Source organism: Hylaeus anthracinus, unplaced genomic scaffold, assembly GCF_026225885.1.
Source record: "Hylaeus anthracinus isolate JK02 unplaced genomic scaffold, UHH_iyHylAnth1.0_haploid 11989, whole genome shotgun sequence".
NCBI classification, from domain to species: domain Eukaryota; kingdom Metazoa; phylum Arthropoda; class Insecta; order Hymenoptera; family Colletidae; genus Hylaeus; species Hylaeus anthracinus.
Window position 1 is genome coordinate 11,032,472 of NW_026534337.1, and position 20,186 is coordinate 11,052,657.

The 20,186-nt window shown below is 43.9% G+C and overlaps 1 protein-coding gene across 45 annotated transcripts in view; it reads right to left on the reverse strand.

The window, feature by feature from the left end:
• Positions 1–20,186, reverse strand: part of LOC128887865 (twitchin) — a 91,853-nt gene that overhangs the window by 44,523 nt on the left and 27,144 nt on the right. For 20 of the 45 annotated variants that reach the window (XM_054144266.1, XM_054144265.1, XM_054144295.1 and 17 more), the window contains 13 exons: positions 20,038–20,094; positions 19,896–19,955; positions 19,380–19,424; positions 19,254–19,295; positions 18,938–19,093; positions 17,134–17,319; positions 16,713–16,727; positions 14,787–14,966; positions 12,179–12,223; positions 9,602–9,643; positions 5,428–5,575; positions 4,763–4,999; positions 4,500–4,636 (listed from right to left, as the gene is read on the reverse strand). In XM_054144266.1, the coding sequence (XP_054000241.1) occupies positions 4,500–4,636; positions 4,763–4,999; positions 5,428–5,575; positions 9,602–9,643; positions 12,179–12,223; positions 14,787–14,966; positions 16,713–16,727; positions 17,134–17,319; positions 18,938–19,093; positions 19,254–19,295; positions 19,380–19,424; positions 19,896–19,955; positions 20,038–20,094 (1,350 nt within the window). Of the gene's footprint in view, positions 1–4,499; positions 4,637–4,762; positions 5,000–5,427; positions 5,576–8,795; positions 8,835–9,601; positions 9,644–12,178; positions 12,224–14,786; positions 14,967–16,712; positions 16,728–17,133; positions 17,320–18,937; positions 19,094–19,253; positions 19,296–19,379; positions 19,425–19,895; positions 19,956–20,037; positions 20,095–20,186 lie in introns of all 45 variants that reach the window. The other 25 variants (XM_054144302.1, XM_054144296.1, XM_054144297.1 and 22 more) reach the window with 10 other exon arrangements.

Here is a 20,186-nt window from a genome sequence, read left to right on the forward strand (position 1 = left end):
AGAGAGAGAGAGAGAGAGAGAGAGAGAGAGAGAGAGAGAGAGAGAGAGAGAGAGAGAGAGAGAGAGAGAGAGAGAGAGAGAGAGAGAGAGAGAGAGAGAGAGAGAGAGAGAGAGAGAGAGAGAGAGAGCCAAGAATGGAAAGGTAGAGAGAGTAATTCACGAGTCGACTAGTCGGAGGAGGTATTGTTACGGTGATAGCGCGTTTCGGATCTATCGCAAGAAGATGCACAGTGAGAGGAGAGAATACACGGTATTCTCGCGAAAAGAATTTTTAGTCGACAGATCGAGTTTGAATGAGAGAAAGAGAAAGAGCGAGAACGTTACAGAGTGACGTATCGTGAAATTATTTTAACGCATTTGTGTGTCGAGGAGTACGAGAATCCAACCTCCGTCTTCGTGAAATGGTGCAGGATCGGCCAGTCGGGAATTAATTCGGCCAGAGAGGGTCTACGAGATCCACTACTCTATAAAACAACAAAATTCGTCTGCGGTCACAGGTCTGATCGAAAATATCGACTTATATTCTTCGTTATGCGTGTCCGATTGTAAAGCAAAACTAAGCACAAGAAACACACGCACGTATACCGTTCACGTTTTAATAGAAACAATGTTTGTTTAAATGTAATGTTGCGGTGGCGTTTAGCGATTGCTCGTGTAAGGGGCCGTCCCATGCTTAATCGGAAAATTTCTCAGCCGTACGGATTTTCCTGTAATTTGGATGCGTCGTAGTCTTTGAACGTATTTAAACGATTGAAATTGGAGTCAGAAGAAAGAATCGTTGCTCGAGTCTCTCGATGAAAATAAAAAACTGGAGTATATACAGTAAAGTCTCCTTAAATGCACAAGCTCGGGACTGAACTTGTAACGTTTCGTACATTTTCTTATGTTTGTCGAAGAAGAGGACGGAGCTAAAGCTCATTAGCATTGTCTCACCGAGACATCCGATCGCAGATCATGTTGCACCGCTCGGCGATCGAACTCCTGGACCCCTCAAGGGGTATAGCTCCCAGTGGTGGGGATAGTGAGCATTTATCGTAGAGAAATTTGTGCATTTAAGGAGACTTTACTGTACTTTCGTTCCCCCAATGAAATCGGTAATTTTAAATACATTCCGGATTCGTTTAAACGCAGTTAAAGACTCGGGTGTATCTGAATTCCAGCAAAAGTTCGCAACGTCACTCCAGAAAGTGTCCGATTAGGCGATGGAACGAGGCCGTAAGGTATCACGTAAATGATTCCACGTGGGGGTTTTGAGAAGCCGAGTTTCTCTAAGAAAAACAAAGCGCAGGCCAAAGCAGGTTTTAAGTTTTCTCAAAGGATCGCGAGAGTTTCGTCTACGGCACAGCAACCCGAAGCAAAGAAGCTACAAACGCGACGGAAAATCTCGCGATCGTTCGGGTTCGTGAAGAATTCGCATTCTCCAGATCAGAGCTAATTGGAACAGAGTTCGAGCGTCTCTTCGGATTACATCCTTCGTCGGATCGATGTAATCGTTCTAAATACGTTAAAAAAAAAAAAAAAAAAAAAAAAATAATAAGAAAGAAGAAAACACTTTACCTCTTTCGAGAGTGCTTTGTAAAAATGCTAGTAAATTACTGAAGCCTTGCGGGACGGAAGTGTAGGCGTTTTATTCTCTCCTTCGAAGCTTTTAACCCTTTGGGGACGTGTCGTATCGATCCTCGACGCGCGTACGATCGATCAGGGACTTGTACCGATATTTTTCGATTGCCCTTACGGAAACGAAGGTACGAAAACACCGGTATGACGTCATAAGTGTCTATTCTCCCTTAGTGAAAACGATCTAAATTGAAAATGTCGAAGGATATCGACGCGAACATTGATGATTCATTGGAAATGATTTGACCAGACTGTTAATATTAACCCTTTCGGTACTATTGCCACCTGTCGACAACATCCACGAAACGAGTATGATTACTTTCTATAGTATGCCTTACAAAACTACAAAAGGTTAGTGTCAATCACGCTCGAGATTTCAATGAATGCCGGAAAACACGTTTACCATGAATTCGTTTACCGAAAGGGTTAATAAACTGGATCGAAAGCGTCGAAACCAGGTGCACTTACCTTACCTTACTATACGTGTTCAGAATTTACGCGAAGATCGTATCGGATAGATGAAAACCAGGAAAGTATCGGTATTAATTTTCGACGCGATTCGAGTGGAAAATGGTCGATACCGATGGCAGCCTCGGCTTTAAGTCCCTGCGATAGAATACGGCACCGCTGTCGAACGAAATTTCAACGCTCGTATCACGCGAAGCGCGCACCGCGAGCCCCAAGGGGTTAAAGTGGAATCGAGCGCGTGGAATTAAGAAAATGTTGCTTAAGATTTTTCGCGAACCTTCTCTTTGACCCTTGTCGCTAGTATCGGCCAGTCGGCGATTAGCTCCTGCAAACTTGGCCTGCGCTGAATGTCGAAGACGTCCTGCATGCCCGGCACACACACACGTCCACGTTAGTGCCACAGTTATATACGACCAGCGATATCGAATTGTGGATGACCCCGATTTCGTACGAATCTTCCGCTCGAAATCGAACCGCTTTCGATTCGATTCGAGCGTGTCCGGTCGTTTCTACTTATGCAACAATTCCTAGCGTGTTGAGCCAGCAGCGAAACCGAAGATGGGGAAGAATTCGTTATTTTGCTCATCTTCGGTTATCGACACTTTATAAAAAAAAAAAAAAGAAAAGAAAAAGAATTATATCGATCGCGGTAGAATCGACACGCGCCTAGAATGCGCATCGAGGCCATCCGTGTTACAACATTTAACATTTAGAGATAATGCTTGCTGCCAACAGTCCGTGCGTGTTACAAACAATTTACTGACGCATAGCCGAGCGTATCTAATGCATATAAAGAGTTAATGATCTTAATTCTTCGACAGTGGTTTCGATTCGACACGGTCCGTTCTCTCCATGCATTGTTAACGACGATCGTTCATCGATGATAACGTTCGATGAGAATGCCGGCGACATTCGTTAATATCTTGGTTAATACGTAATTGGTTAATGGAGATTAACGATTACATGAATATTTACGATACGATCGAGTGCACCGAGATATGATTTTTGAGTGCAGCATTAGCTCTAAACTAACGTGTGTACATGTGACAATTGTGTTTTAAATGTGCCTGCGTAACTTAGAGAGGAAAGTGGTCGGTCTTTTTGTCGAATCTCGAATTGTTTCGCGTCAGTCCGTCCAGTGGATGTCGTTTGAATGTATGCGCGGCAAATCCTCGAGTTACATCGATGTTCCCTCGCTTGGGTACATGTATGAATTTAGATGTTTCTTATCGCAAAAGAGTTTAATTCGAACGTGTGTCGAGTCCGATGAGACATTGACAATTCGAACATGAAACGAATAAATCGTGTAATTCGAGGTTTTGCTATGTTAATTAGACTTTATCTTTCCGCAATTTTTCCCGATCGAGTTTGAACAATTAAGCAAATTTCGTTTCTTCGGATGAAATCGATTCTCAGTGAATTCAACGACTCCGAGGATGGTTAAAATTGCAGAAAGTCGAAAGGGTAATTAGTTCGTCCGAAGTGGGTTTCGTCGTGGTCGGATCAGGAGATTTCTACGGGGGGATGATGCCTGAAAACCTTGAGCCAGCTCCAGTTAGTTTCACCCTTCTTGTCTAGAGAAATTCGAAGGACCTCCTCACCCTCCGTCAAGATCACTATTTCCTCCCCGTCTTGATACCAGCTCCTTCCATGCATCTCGCTGTCGTGCAGCGACTACGAAGACAAACGTACAGAGAAGAAAAATGCCAAGAAAGAGTAACGCCATCGAGTCGATCGATTCTACCAATAATAAATCGCTCCTCCGTTGGAAAAACGAAGGAACAACGAATCGTTCCTTCGCGATCGGAACGATTGCATCGACGGTATCGTTAAATGATGGGCGGTCGAATCTTGGTCTTGCGAGAGAGATTCGATACTTTCGAAACCGTTGACATCCGAGAACGCTTCGAACGTTATTCGAGCCGAGACATCGAGACCAATCGGAATTTCATGCCCAGGGAAGGCTCGTAAAATCTTAAAGGCTCGAATAATGCTCGAAACGATTCGAATCCGGCGTGATAGTGATTCGACCTGGTCTTGAGCCCACCATTGGTATCGTACTTACCAAACATGTTCATGGAGAAACTCTCCACTTCTTTTTCCAATCGTCACCGATTCAATTATCACCGTATCCGACTTCGTGCTCGGTCTAATTTCCGATTAAACGACAAGCAACATTCTTTACACCAAATAATCGTATGCGCATAGCGTATCGAGCTGTTATAAGACGATCGCAGATGTCCGAGAACACGACGAATCGAATGCAACAGATTTACAATTAATCGACATGCGTACCATATAGAAAATAGATCAAGCCCCTTCGGTATATGCCGTACAAATATTCGGAGTTATTATATCATACAGTTATTTCTTGTCTTCGCCGAACGAAGATCGTCGAACGTTCGAATACGCACCTTCTCCACTTTCTTCAACGCTGGCATTGGTTTCTCCACCTCCTTCAAGTCCACCTTCTCCTGTTCTTGCTCCTCCCTCGCCCATTTCTGATACTTTCTCTTCTTCAGCATGGCACGGAAGTCCATACCACTGGCGTCTGAAATTAAAGAATTCGTTAACAGGGAGAACTCTCCATTGTCGAGTCTTGATTTATGCAAAGATGGCAAAACTAATCTCCGGAAATTCTAATTTTTATTCAATTTTTATTCGACTCGAGGAGTACCTGAAACGTAGAGCTGCATTTCGGCCGAGTCCTCGCCATGGATGTTGCTCACGACGATCTTATAAGTGCCCTCGTCGTTGGGCTTCGTCTTCCTCATGCAGAGGGTGATCGTATTGGTCTCCGTGTCCGTGAGGAACTTGAATCGGCCACCTTCGATGATCTCGGTGATCCCTTTGTAGAACTTGAAGGTGGGCGCGGGCGAACCTTCCACCCCCACCGTGAGGTACGCCGTCGAATCTACGGGAAACAGGTGTCTTCTGTATTATCGTTCGTTAACCCTAAGAATGACACTAATCCAAAAGTGTACCAAACACGAGGAACATAAGGGACAGAAAGTGATATACAGGGTGTTCAGGCTATTACTAGCCAGCGTTTTTCTCGTAAACGATACGTATGACAAAAGAGATGAAAGAGGAAAAATTTAGACTGTTTTTTATGTGCAATGTAACCAGGTATACGGATCTTTCGTATTTGCACTATTTTCTGAGAAACGAAGGTGGCCTTCGGTTTTTTAAATGGAATGGTATATTTTTTATACAAAAATATGGTGAAGCATCGAATTCTAAATAAAAAAAGTATTGACGTTTATTCGACCTAAACCTAATAGGTAACGTAACGTAACCAATACGATACCAATTTTGATTAGCTATAAAAGAACTAGGTACCTTCGACGGCGGAATATGATTCCTGAACATCGACGATTTGAGGCGGTCCCGGTGGTCCAACATCTCGAAGAGGTGTGCTAGGCTGATTGATCTTATTCTCGAGGTCCGCCACGCTGGGTCTTCTGACGTCCGCGCTCGGACGACGACGCTGCATCAACCAACCGTCGACATATCAACAATCGTTCTCCAACAGGGCGTTTCATATATTTCTTTTTTCTTTCATTAAGCGTCGAAAGCATTCGGAAGAAAAGCAAGAAGGCAGAATTACAATTATTCGTCGCCTTACCTGCGGTTCTCTGTACGACTGTACGACTCGTAATCGCGTCGAGCGTTTTCTCTTGTCTTCGCGATACGTTCCCGACTCTAGAGATCCGTGTGTCGCAAAAACCAAATGAAATGCTCGATACGACTACGAGTCGCTTGGTCCGTTTGAACGCGAATAGCAAAGCTCGAGGACGAAAGCAGAGGCGGGCAAAATTTTATTCGAATAACAGATCGAGATCTCAATCGATACTTTCTTGATACGAAACATTGCCATCTGTGATTCGAATTCATTTCGTCCGCCTCTGAACGAAAGTCGCGGTCGCCATTCGGATACACTGTGCTTTCGTGCTGAGTCGGGGTGCAAGCGATTAATCGCGCGTTAATCACACTGTTAATCCACATAGTTAGTACGAAGCGTTAAACCGCTAACCAATGTTAGCCACGATGTTAGGTGATTCGAAGCTGTTAAACGAGGCCAGCCGATACGTCTTTCTTGGCGTGCCTCCGTTAGCGAGACAGGGTCGATTATGCGCTGTGAACGCCTCTGAACCGCGTTTCGGGTTCCGTGGTATTTTTTTTTTCGACCTCAAGGGTTCTCCAAACGTACTTCGTCACCTGTCGATTTCGGGCTATTCCCTTCTGGGATAGTAAATTAAAGATAAAATGAATGTACACGAAGCGATTCAAAGAACCCTCGAGTCCACGTAGCTGAAGGGAAAGGGCAACGCTCGCAACCACTCCGATTTTGATTCTCGTTTTCACGCGAAACAATCGTATCGGAAATACGAGTAAAAACCAGAATGGTCGGGGTTGACACATATATGACACGGGGTACACATGGGATACACATAAACAGTAGGTTGTCGAGTTACGTGGAGGGGATGTTCTGCTTCGTTGATGCCGAACACTCGAGAGTTCGGCGCGCAATTGCCAACAGTTCATCAGTCACATGATTAAACCTACTAACTACAAGAAATAAGTCTTCAGACGAGGTTCGTGCCGTGACACGCGAGAAGTGAGCCTCGTTGAGAAACAAGAAGTCAGTACGCATGAAAATATCGCGGCAGAAGCGGGAAAAACGATTTATTCAACTAACAAACGAACGAGGGTTCGTTCGTTATTCGTGAATTATAAATTAAAATTTGAACCAGGAATCATGAGTGTTTCAAGTACAATTTTGCCCACCTCTGCCAAGGGGCACCACGATAGTATCACCATCGATGTCTTACACAATTAGAGTAATGTGATACGGTGCGTGCAAATAAAAAATAAGCCGTCTCGTTGCGGTTACCAGTAGTCGTTAAACCATCAAAGCGACCAAACTTCGTCTGTCTGCGAATCTTTTACTTGCATCGCTTTTGTCTGTTAAAACATCCGTGGTACGTAAACGCGTGACGCTTACGGAACTCCTCGATTTTCGTCACGCCATCGCTGTTAGATACAATTGTTAAACAAGTTTCGCGTTTCGTTTAGATACAATTGTGAGAACAATCAACAAGAAGGGTGGGAGAACAAAGAAACAGATAAAGAGAGAGAGACACAGTTGACAATTTCGAGGAACGATTCGAGGAAAACGGAAGACACAGTATGTCACCAAAGTTGGACAAAATATTCAAGAAAAGGTAACCCATAAGGAGTTATTTATCTCGTATCGCGAACGAGAAGTTTTGCCCGTCTTTGGTTGGTACGAAACCGAATGGGGACAGATCGGTACTACCATTTTACCACCTTTTCGTTTTTCATTCACCGTCGCGTCTCGACCACAAACGTGTATCGATCACATAACGATTAGGATTATTTACAAGAAGGCACGACGATCCGGATTAATAAACAAAACACATAAGAAAACTGTTCGCGAACGTTCGCCGTCTCCATGGTTCAGCGTTGGGCAAATTTTTCACGAAGTGGATTACGAAAAAACTAAAAATAAATTTTTAACCGACGTTGAAAAGTTGGAGGTTGCTCAAATCGACATGTATATATAAATATTTTTTTTGTGTTATGTTTGTTCACCGATTACACCGAGACGGGTTGATCAATCGGAATGGAACCTCTTGTCTCGTTATCAAGACATTTTTCGATTTGTCATTTTTGTTCGTCGATTAAACGAGTCGTCGACGAACATCATTCGGATCGATTCATGCCCAACCCTGCCACGGTTTTCGCGTTCGTGGGTTTCAAACGACGAATAGATATTTACATAGATACGTGATTTTTCGCTGGAAATTAGATCTAATTTACAATGTACCACGATAACAAGCAAGACTCGTTTCTAATTTACACGCGCGTCTGGTCCCAAATGCGCCGCAGCAGATCGTACGATCGAAGGTAATTGTTAATTTTAACGAAATTCTCAAGAAAACACGAGATATCAGTTCCGTCGTTGTTCGATCAGAGCTGCTCGTTACCGCTGCGGCTGGTCTGACACCGAACGGTTATCTACTACTCCAAACACTGACGGTGGTACGGTACATAAATTTGCACACAAAATAAAAAAAGGAGAAGAAACAAATATAAATCTCTACGGTTTCAAGCATTCCGATTAAGAATCTTTCGTCCAACAAACACGTCTCTTACCACCATCTAATATCTACGTTTCAAATACGCAAAGAATCCGCTCGAACAAAGCAAACGTCCACGTTAGCCGCGGTTCGTTTCGCGAGTGCAAATAGTCGCGCGCCGTGCTTAGTCAGACGAGAGGTACGAACAGTTATGGAACGAGAGAAATAAATAAATAAATAAATAAATAAATAAATAACAGAAACAGCAGTGGAAACACGGTTCGACTATATCGATTACTGAATACATCAACCTCGAGTATCTTGATTATATTTTGATACCGTTTCGACGAAACAAGCAAGGATCGTCGTCGGACGATTCCGGACGACCAAGCACGAACGCTCGACTTTTCGTGAAACGCCCCCGTAAGCTCGACGAACGGGTTCTTTGCAAAATATATACAGACGCAATGCGAACAATTCGGAGCTTTGCGACACGCATAAAAAGAAAGAAAAATACAGAGTGTTCGAAGTGACGCGCGTATACAAGTATGTATATAAATACGTATGACACAGACGTACGACAAAACATAAATTTTGGCTAACCTCTTTCCCATGCACTTCGCCAGGACGGCCGGATTTATTCTGTACGTGGTGCGTGAAAATGGAAAAAAAAACAGAAGACGAGAGTAAAGACAGAGAAAAGAAAAAGTAGAAGGTGGGCTTCCTATCATTTCGGGGCGGAGGGGGGTGTTTGGGGGGTGGGGGTGGGGGTGGGGGTGGGGGGGTATTTCGATCACGTGCTAGGGGTTGAGGGGGTACTTTATCCGTCGAAACGGACGGATTTTTGTCTCATTGTCAGTGCGCTCTCTCGAACACGCAGAAATTAGGCCGCGATGGTAGAGATAGCGGGAGGATGGTCAGCAGCGGCGGCAGCCCCAAAAAATTCAACTAAAAAAAAAAGAAACGGGTGGCGTAGTCGCAAAAATGATGTATTATCGGCGCCCTTGTAACGGTATGCGACGTTTTCTTCCTGCGCCTGAACGGGGATCATTCGGCTGGGTTTAGTTTGCCGCTGTTAAACTGCGTTTCGCGGCAACGAGAATCGCCCGAACGAAAAGTTCGATCGATTCGTAGAAACGAAATTCGTAAACGAGAGGCAAACGATCGAACGGCGTCGGTACGAGCGATCCTCGCGCAGCTTCTCCGTCAGAAAATACTCAAAATCGTTTTAAGTGGCGGCATGGTCGGGCTGGGGATAAAGTATACAAAAAGAAAAATATGATCGTGGGATGACACAGAGGTCCAAAAAAAAAGAAAAAGAAAAATAGAAACGGGATGAAACATATAAAGAAACGTGTCGCAGGTGATGTGGCAGGTAAGCTTTGTGTTATAGCGAACACAAATCTCACCTTGGCGTCGAAAACTTCGCCGGGCCGCAACCTTCCCCCTAACTGCAAAAAATTACATAGGCAAACGTCAGATGTCTGTGAGAATTTTCGTTGGTTGCGCGGGGCCTCCTTTTGTGACTTTTTCGTTGTCGCGTCGTCTCCACGGCTACGAGCTCACGAGCAACATACGGGGACGGAAAACATCGAAAAATAAAAAAAACAATCGGGAAGAAACTACAGCTACGAAAAAACGCTACCGATCGCTTCCTCGCTTCTGTAATGCGACGTCCTTCGTAACACACGTCGGGAGAGACAAAGTCACAAAAATATCACTACAACGGGAAAATAGAGGGCGAAGGGTGAAAAGTGAATTGGGTGTCGACAAGTTCGCTGCCATCGTTCAGGTGATTGAACATTTTTGATTAAACTATTGTAGATTAATTGATGTATCAAGAGATGAGTATGGGGAGCAGATTATTCGAGTCTTGAAAAATATAGCGAGATAAAATGGTAAACGGCGCGATGCGTTCACGTGACGCGTGGCGGCGAACCTGTTGCGATAGGAAACAACGGCACAAGGTTCGGGATGCAGTCGCGAGGACTGCTGTCGAGGACAGACGATCACAAGGTTGGCGGAAATATTCCAGGATCGCCTTACCGGCTTTCGACAGTGCGTATGCAGTATTGGCGGTGCAATTGTTCTTGCGGTGGGATTCTGCGGTGCACGCCAGCTGATATAAGCGCTAGTAAATCAGCGGACGTGCCGTGAAAATCGCATTCGGTGAACTTTAGCTTAACTTTAGTTTCCGATAATCGTGATCTAGAAAGACGCTGCGAGAAACATCGACCGAAATCCTCGTCTCCTCGATCGTGCTCGTCTTCCTCTGACAGACTAGTCTCGACATTATTGCAAGTTAAAAGTGATTTTTAGAACGTAAAATTTCAATTTTACTTATATCAGACTGTTCGTAGATGTTACTTTTCGAAGTAGAGTTTTCGGTTTTACAGAGGTGTATTATAAAAATGGACTAGAATTAATTATATAGAAAAATGCCTCGAGCGCAAGTTGTTAAATATATTCTTTCGATGCAATGAAATTTGTTCTGTTTCTATTAGTTTCGGAGATGTTTGAGTAGACAGAAGTAGTAGGACAGATTTCGCGCCTCGAACACGAGGACTTCTCTACGCAAAATTTACTTCTCTACTTTACTATGTAAAATTTATAGAATAATCTCGCGAGGTTCGTTCGCCAAGACGAAGAAGACGCCGAGGAAGAAGTAAAAGAGGCCGAGAAGATCCGAGAAAATCGGTCGAGGAATTCGTGGCGGCGTATACGGGCTAACGAGCACGAGAAAACCGGGATACGGCCAGGTATAATGAATCGCGAAACGACAGGGTGTCCATTGGATACGCCGAGGCTTTTGATTAATCGACGGGCAAAAGTATTAAATGTACGGTACCATAAGTCAGGTAGTCTGGCCTTCGCGTCCAGGCAAATTGATAGTTTCGTTCCGATCGTTGGCAGAGTATAACAAGTGTTCGAGAACGCGTAAAATGCATTTCTACTAGGTGAAACACCTAGTTCTACTACACCCGAGCCGTCGTATAACTTAGCGAAGCTACCCTCTCACGATTCACGTGTCGTGGATGTTTGTCGCTTGTCTAGGCATTTGTTAACGCCGATGGCTGTCCTTTCGCGACAATGCTTGCCAAAACGTAATCTACGAGCGGCCGGTATCTATGCCAGAGGGAATTCGAAACCTTACGTACGAATGATTTAAGATCTCGGCCGGATCACGGGGACTCGTCTCGCGCCAGACACGCCTCGTATTGTTCCTCCAATCTTCGTTATTGTCGTTATTAATTAATATTATTATTATTGCCACCGTCGTGACTGTTGATATATTAATATTAAATAGTGTTCGTGGTAAATAGTTGAGTAGACAGTGCGCATAGACTCGGTTGCAGCAGATCCGTGCCAGATGCAGTGATGCGTTGGTGCAATGGTGCAATTGTGCATTCGTTTACGTCAATAATTATCACATTGTAGAACGCGCGAGCAGAGGTTTCCTCGAAAAATAAAAAGGATCTCGTATTCCGATCATGTCGGATCGCACGGTGCCGGAACCTCCGCTCGCAGCGACGATCTCGCGTGCCAATCGTTCGTCCCAAAATTCGATATATTTCAGGAAAAATAAAGGGAACCTCCGCTCCCTCTTAAAGTAATCGGCCTCGATCTCGGAATACCCTGAAGATCGATGATCGACGCCGTGGGAATCGACGCTGGACGCGACCTCGTCGTATACGTTGCCGGTGAGTAAACTGATAAATAATGATAAAGAGTGGTAGCGATGGGCAGGCAGGATTGAACGAAGAGAGAAAACGGTGTGCGTGGATTCTGTGGTGAAAACGACAATACCGTGCGTGACACAGGTGCAAAACGTTCTCTTCGTTCAACGTTCCAGTGAGCGTGTGCGTGAGACATAACGTGTAAGTAGAAGATAAAAGAACAAGTGAGAATGAAATAAGTGCAATTGGTAGTCGAGTAAAGGTTGCAGACGAGGCATTCGCTTTCCCATTTTCAGTGATTTCTCTCACCTTGCGCTCGTCCACCACCTCGCCTGGTCGCAGCTTCCTATTCTCCTATGAACCAAACCGTCGTTTACAAATCTGTACATCGTCAATAGATTCGTTTAGCATGCGTGTTGTGTGTGCGTGTATGTTCGCGTAAATGCGTTGTACGTGAACACGCGTACGCGTGTAAGTTCCTCGACGTTACGTCGAGACAACACGAAGACGACGTCCACTCTATCGGAGGTCCATTGCCGGAAGGTCCTCCGGCTTCCGGCATCTTCCAAGCTGCCAGATCTCTCCCTAGCTCGAATCTTGTCGTCACGAACGACAGAGGACTCGTGACTGGGAACCGTCGCGCGCGACGTGTTGGGGGATTCGGTGGGAGGGTACGTTTGGTTTTACAGAAGCTGGGCTGTTTGGACGTTTCACGTAACAGGATATGCTAGACTAGCTTTTCACGCTTTGCTGACACTAAAACCGACGCCTGCCACCCGCTGGTTCTCGTTGCTTCGGGTGAAACGAGCGGGGGGCTCGCGTCATCGGGTATCTACCTCTAAAAGACTATCACGAGTGGGGGACACTATATCATCGACATCACTACGAAACTCAAAAAGAAAAAAAAGAAACTCCAACTATGGGCCAACCAATCAGTAGCCGCTGATCTACCTACGTGTTCGTCTAAGTTCCTTACGCGAGCTACGGGCAGAAACGGGCGAAACCCTAGGCTTCGAATGAATCCGAAGTTTGCCAATCTGTTTGTTCTCGTTTCCTTCTTTGGAAAATGTTCGAAAGAGGAAACGATACGAACCATAGACATATGAAGATATAGATCGAGCATGAACTGCTACTATAGGTAAGGGGGTCTGATACTCGGGGCGAGGCATTATTCGGCTTACATTTTACATGTACACGTACCGTACTGTGAATCTGTCAAAGGACATATGAAGATATATAGACTGAGCCTTTATACGAGGGGTAACTGATGATCAGTGATCCTTCAGCTGTCTTTTCTAAAAATTGAAACTAATATTAACCATTCTGTAACACTATTTTGGTTATTTAATATATTCTTGTTATTATTGTGCATATACAAGAATATATTAAATAACCAAAATGGTGTTACAGAATCCTTAATATTAATTACAATTTTTCGAAAACAAAACAGATTGAAAATCACTGATTGTAATATGCAACTACGAAAAGCCGAACATACCCGAGCTATTACGAAAATAGTCCAAGTCGGCTACGTCGGCTACGATTTTTAGTTGCACCTCGTACAAAGACTCGGTTTATATTTTCGTATGTCTATGATAAGAACATATCAGCAAACTTGTGATTCATTCGAAGCCCAGGGTTTTGCTCAGCACTGGCTACGGGTCTCTATGTTGTCTTCGCTCTTCCGCTCGGCGTTACTCGAGATCTCGATTCGAAAAATGTTTATTTATTCACGTCTGTAGGAATTGGGAAATTCTTGTCCCGTAGGAATCGAATTCTTTTTGTGTAGAAGAAAGTGAAAGGAACGCGAAGAATTCGCGATAAATGAACGAATTTGAATGGTTAAGCACCGTCTCCGATTTATTGGAGCGCAAACTCGATCCCTGGGGATTGATAGTCGAGATCGCGGGTAACCCTCGAGCGGAACGCTCGAAACGTCGGTCGATTTGCTCCATTAGCCCCGGTCCTTTTCACAGCCAACTTCGACAACGGGCCAAAAACGCGATGATACATGTCCCGGATCCTTCGGAAACCTCGTCTGTCGTCGTTTATGATGTATTACCGATTTCACCTTTTGGACACGCTCGGTCGCCTCCCGCGAAACCGAAAATTTCTTAGTGACTAATTACACGAAAATAGGCCCGAACGCGAATTATTTTGGGCAGGCATTGGACATCGCGGGCTATTAAGAACGTTGCTTGGCAATCTGACAAAAGGATCTCGATTAACAAACTTTGCGATTAAAATTCGTTTCGGTGATCCGAGACGGTTCGATCTACCGTCGTTTAGACCGTGGGTTCGTAACTTTCCAGGCCGAACAGGGGCTGCTCGACGGAGGAGTCTCGGTCTCTTTAGAGTAATTACAGTAGCAAGAACTCGACGAAATTAAACGTGACAGGATTATCTCTATCTTGAAATAATATTAGAAATAATATTAGATCTCTGTTTTTCGATACCTGAACTAAATTCAATTTAGGTAAGGAAAGATTTTTATATATTCGAATTAAAACGTTTCCGTAATTGTACCCTCGTTGAATTATAACGAGAGCTCTAAATATAATAAAGAATAAAAAGTCATCTGATCTGTTGCCAAACATTCGCGATAGAGTGCAAACGATGTCCACCGGGCTAAGACTCACTGGTCGAAACGAAAGCACCGCGGAGCAAATCGTCCGACTTCTCGAGACCACGCGGATGCAACGATATCCACTTAATAATTCTTTTCAATTTTCCATACGCGATCAGAGACACGCGAAAAGAAATCGCGATTCTCACGAGCGAAGGGGGCACGGTCCTGGCTCCGGCCGGGATTATCGCGTGATTATCATCGTGAGGGATATCGTTGCACCGTTCCAGTCGATTGCCAGAAAAGTAGTCGATATACCTTCGAGTAGCGGAAAGATATCTCGTAACATACCTCGTCACTGATGATCAGACTGGGTCTGCGACCCAATTCTTCGGGTGGTATCAATGAACCACGTCGACTGCTGGTACCGCTACCAGGTATCAGAGAACCCTTTCTGCTTCCAGCCGGGGTCACGTCCTTGATAACTTCGATCTTCGGTGTCTCGGGCGCTTTGATCTCTGGCACTTTCGGCTACGGTCACAGGAAAACCAACGATCAGTTTCGCTCGCGAATCGATAAGCGCCGGGACAAGCGACAGCTGAAGCAATCGTGCATTTATCCATCGCTCCGGCAGGTGCAATCGACCGTCGCCGATATGGATGCCAAGTGATTTAATAGCGATTCGAGCGATTAATATTAGAACTCGATATTCGATACTCGCGACGGCATTCGTTTGCGAGCATTCATAATCGCGGTCGTAGACGATGCTTGGTATTTAATATATTATAAATATGTAAATAGAGTAAGCAAAGATACCGTGTATTTCATTTATTGATACTTGCGAAGGCATTCGATACATTCGCGAGCATTCATAATCGCGGTCGTAGATGATGCTTGGTATTTAATATATTATAAATATGTAAATAGAGTAAGCAAAGATACCGTGTATTTCATTTATTGATACTTGCGATGGCATTCGATACATTCGCGAGCATTCATAATCGCGGTCGTAGATGATGCTTGGTATTTAATACATTATAAATATGTAAACCGAGTAAGCGAAGATACCATGTATTTCATTTACTATGTACTTGCTAATCCCCACGTCTTCATAAAAGAAAAAAAAAAAAAATTCTAAAAGTGTTTCGTTCGATACCTATGCAAGATAGCGTACGGCTAAAGCACGAACGTCTTCGAAAACATCGATTAAACCACTTGCCCTCATCTGCGCAACAAATAAATAAAATCGCAAAAAAACAATCGAGTGCAACCTGACGGGGCGCGGCGGATATCGAGTTTACCAAGTGTCGAGAATCGCTAAGGCGTTTCGCGGTCGACGGCGACGGTGTAACGCGATCACGATCGTTCGGAGATCAAGACTGAATCGAAACTGATCCTCTCGGATCGCTCGGGAAATCGAAGGGAGACGAAAGGGAGGTCCGGGACGCAATAAGACCGAAAATAGCGATCGACATTTTCTCCATCCTCGTTTTCCACGTCGAAAAATCGAGGGGATCCGAAGGGGGGTGATATACGAGCAGCTATTTGCCAAGACAGTTTTCCCCCTCTAGGATGCAAAACGAGCGGAGGAGTCGCGTCACGGCGAAGGCACACGCGGGGACATTCATCGTTTGCCAAAGCCGCGGCTCGAACTCGTCCGATTATTAGGCTACCTCTCGTTCTACGATCGTGTCGCGTTAATTGCGGTTAGCCGCGTATCGAACGGCGGCCGCCGAGGGTATTTGCGTCGCGCGCGCGATAATCTTCGATCGAGAACAGAAATTACGGACCCCAGGACCGTTGCCAGTCCGGCTGCAAGGATTTTTCGTGTCACCGGCACCGCGACGGCCCTCGCCAGCCTGATGATCGCAATTTTTGATTCATGCGCCGAAGAGGAACCCGAGGACGCGGGAAATATGTTGCTCGCGGAACCAGAGAGACGATAGAACGATGCCGCGTCGATGTTGGCAGTGCTCGGATGGAACATTATCGCGTTGAAGATTAACCCTTTCCGCTACGAGGTCAGCCACGACGATAAAACGAACGAGTGAAGCGCGATCTCGTTAAAAATATGATTTAAACGACTGGTAACGGGTCGAACTAAGAATCGCAGCGCAAGGGGTTGATCGTCGTTCTGCAATCAATTTCAAGGGGCCTCGATCGAACCGCTTTTGGCCGGGGGATTGCAAAATTCTTGCATTTTCTTGGATACAGCGCGAGCAGCAGCTTGGCAAAATGGTTTTCTCATTTTCGTATTAATAACGAACGATTACTCACCTTAGACTCGAATTTCTGCTCGTCCGCGTGAAAAAAGAAGAACATCGTTAGTTACTGCGACACTCGGGCATACGAGATTACGTATTTCGAAACGATAGTATCGTTATCGATTGAGTGACAAACGCTTGGACAGATTCGTGTGTTTCTTTGGAACTGATTAACCCTTTGCACTCGAGAGGTGACTCTCAGTCACCATTAGATTTTACGCAGCAAACCTACAATACCTAATGTGTCTTTAGGTTTAATTCCTTTGGAGCTCGAACCTTTGGTGACCATATTCTCAAATCTAGATAGCTTAGAATTCATGGCAATAGAAACATTTCGAGTTGCTGGCAGATACCAGAAAAAAAGGGCTCGAGTGCAAAGGGTTAATTTCGTTCTTAATTTTAAAGGTGACGTCGAATGTTAATTGGTTCCTTACCTGAGTAGTGGGTCTGTCGAGCTTGGTTTTGTCACGAGCCACGTGATCGCCGAAGTCGAATTCCTGGGGCTTCTCCAGTACCGGCCTCTCGTAGTCTGGGATCTCTGGTAGCTCGTAGCTGCTCTCCTTTGCTGTCTTGGCCGTCTTCATCTTCTTAACCTCGACCTTCTCGGCCTTCTCGGTTTTCTACGCGTCATCGGATATCAATTAATTCCCGCGCGTAACTTAGACGACACTCTTGTATTTCTGAGCGTTAAAGTTCAAGCCGTTCGCAAAAACAAGTCGTAGATGGAGTAACATTGACGATAGTAAAGAAGAGAGTAAATTTGACGAAAGCGGGTCACATCGTATTATGGTCATTTCGTCGTCGCAAAGTGGACGATCTCCGTTCGGGATCACTTTGATCGCTGTAAATGTTTTTAATTAGTCGAGGCTGATCCCAAGTCTCGTGAAGTATCGGTGGCTACCGATAATCAGTCCTGTTATCGCATGAACGTACTATTGTTTGTTTTTTTTTTTTCAATGATTAGGCGTGAAAGGAAGGAAACGACTTGTGAAAAATAGTACAGATACGATAGCATCGTTGTTATCGATCACATCGAACAGAGACACCGAGTATAAGCGTAGAGAGTGGTCCAAGGGAAGTCTGGCAAAGGAAAATTCAGAAAGGGTCTAGCAGGATAAGGATAGGCAATCGGTTTTCCACCTTAATTTTCATTGCTATTATACGCCGTGCAATGCTTTTGACCTAAAACATCATTCCACAAACCCTTGAATTCTGGAAAAACGAAAATATTCGTATTTATAAACTACATCTCATATATTCTTTTCAGAGTATTTATTTAATTATTAAGGGTAGAAAATAAATAATTCATGTTTTGCGGGTGGTAATTGCAAACAACCCTGTGAGTTTCACATGTAAAAATTTCGGAACGGTCGAAGTTCTGGAACATGGTTAAATAATTAAAAAGAAACCAAAATCCCATGCGTTACGACTCGTGCAACGGGCTGAAGGAGAATGAGACAATGTATGTCAGACACACTACGCGATCGTTACAGCTATGCATATGCGCGGCACGTAATAGCAATGAAAATTGGGGTGGGGGCCAATTGCCAATCCTTATTCAGCTGGATTCTTTGAAAACTTGGTAGAAATCTAGTTTCTGATATCCTAGAATACAGTAAGAAAACTATTTGCTCGCTGTATCGTGGAATATCAAGCTCGTTTTCTCAGATTTTCCACTTTCTTTGAATTTTCCAATTGTCTTCCCTTACGAGTAGCAGGAAGTGAAAAGGAAGGCTAGAACGAACAAGAAACGATTGAAGATAGAAACTTTTGAAAGAGTTTTTGTTTGTCAGCACAGAGAACGAGAGAGGAAGCGGAAGATGATAGATATTGAGAGAAAGTGTGTTCGTAGAAAATTAAGAGAAAGATTGTAGATAGAAACTTTCGGACGAGTTTTTGTTTATCAGCACAGAGATCGAGAGAGGAAGCGGAAAACAGTAGATATTGAGAGAAAGTGTGTTTGTAGAAGATTAAGAGAAAAATTACATATAGAAACTCTCGAAGGAGTTTTTGTTTGTCAGCACAGAGAACGAGAGAGGAAGCGGAAGATAGTAGATATTGAGAGAAAGTGTGTGTTCGTAGAAGATTAGGAGAAAGGTAAATTGTTCGTAATCACACGAAGAGTAGAAATAATCGTACATCGAGAACAGACGAAGAAGAGTGGGTGTGTGTACATATTCAACACATAGATGCACAGAGATAGAGGATAATTATACTGATTCCCTTTCGCAGGGATACCTTTAGCTCAATAGTGCCATTTTCAGCCTGCTGGGGCTGTTTAGGCCCCTTGGAAACCGGTTTAAGTTGAATACCCTGAAAGCTGTCGGTTTTAAGTTCGTGTTTCGGTGGTTTACGCAGCCTTGACTTCTCCTCGTCCGCGGTGATTGTCTGTGGCTGCGTTTAATATCATTGCTTATTTGAGACAATCGTTTATGGTGCGGTACTAATTCCAATTTACGCGCGTTATTTTATGAATTAATTATTTTATCAAGTAAAAACAAATCGTTGACGTGTTCGTATACGAATACGCGATGAAAATAAACGAAATACTCACTTTGAGTTCTACTTTATTGAGAGTCTTCTTTTCCTCCTCGGGCTATAATTTAAACAAATAATCGGAAGTTAAGAATATACAGTACGCTCGCACGAAGACGATATATGTTCTAATCGCAGTAATTACCTTGGCTACAGGTTTGAGACTGAATTTCCTGGGTTGTTCCTCTGCCTGTAAACAAACGAAGAAAAATGTTAAAAGATGTAACACGAGAATATTTAAACACCTATACTTGACGCTGTAATTAAATGATTTGTTATATTTTATGTTACGATGATACGAGCTTAGCTCTTGCTGAAAGAAAACATTTGTTACGTTCATTGTTACGATGATACAGGCATAATTTCTGCTGGAAAAAAAATAATACACATAAATTTGCATCTTCCATGATTCGTGCTGTGGTTTACGCGATGACAAGATTACGTGAAACGGTATTAGATGACGCGTACGTTCGTACAAATTATTATTATTATGATTCGAATGATGGAACGTGATCGTATACGAAGTAAAATAGAACGCTTCGAGAGGCAAGTGATGATTATTAAAATCTTTTACTATTAAGAATTATTATTTATCCTTGCAGATAGTTAGATGTGTGGTGTGTGTTACATGTAAATTTGCCAAACGAGAGATTGCATGTACCTTCGCCTGTTCGGGTTTACCAAGTAGTGTGGTTTTGGGTTTTGTGGCGGGTTCTTCCTTCTAAAAAAACAGAGGTCTCGTCACGAGTCGTGTTTATGTTTGTAAAGTGCTTTGTAAAAAAATTATATCACGTGTCGTATACCTTTGCCACCTCGGGTTTACCAAGGGTGGCCTTTGGTTTTATAGCGGGTTCTTCCTTCTATAAAACAAAAAAGGATTTTGTGACGAACCGCGGTTTAGGTTTGTAAAGTCTATGTAAAAAAATCATGTAACGTTTGTGTAAAAAATCAT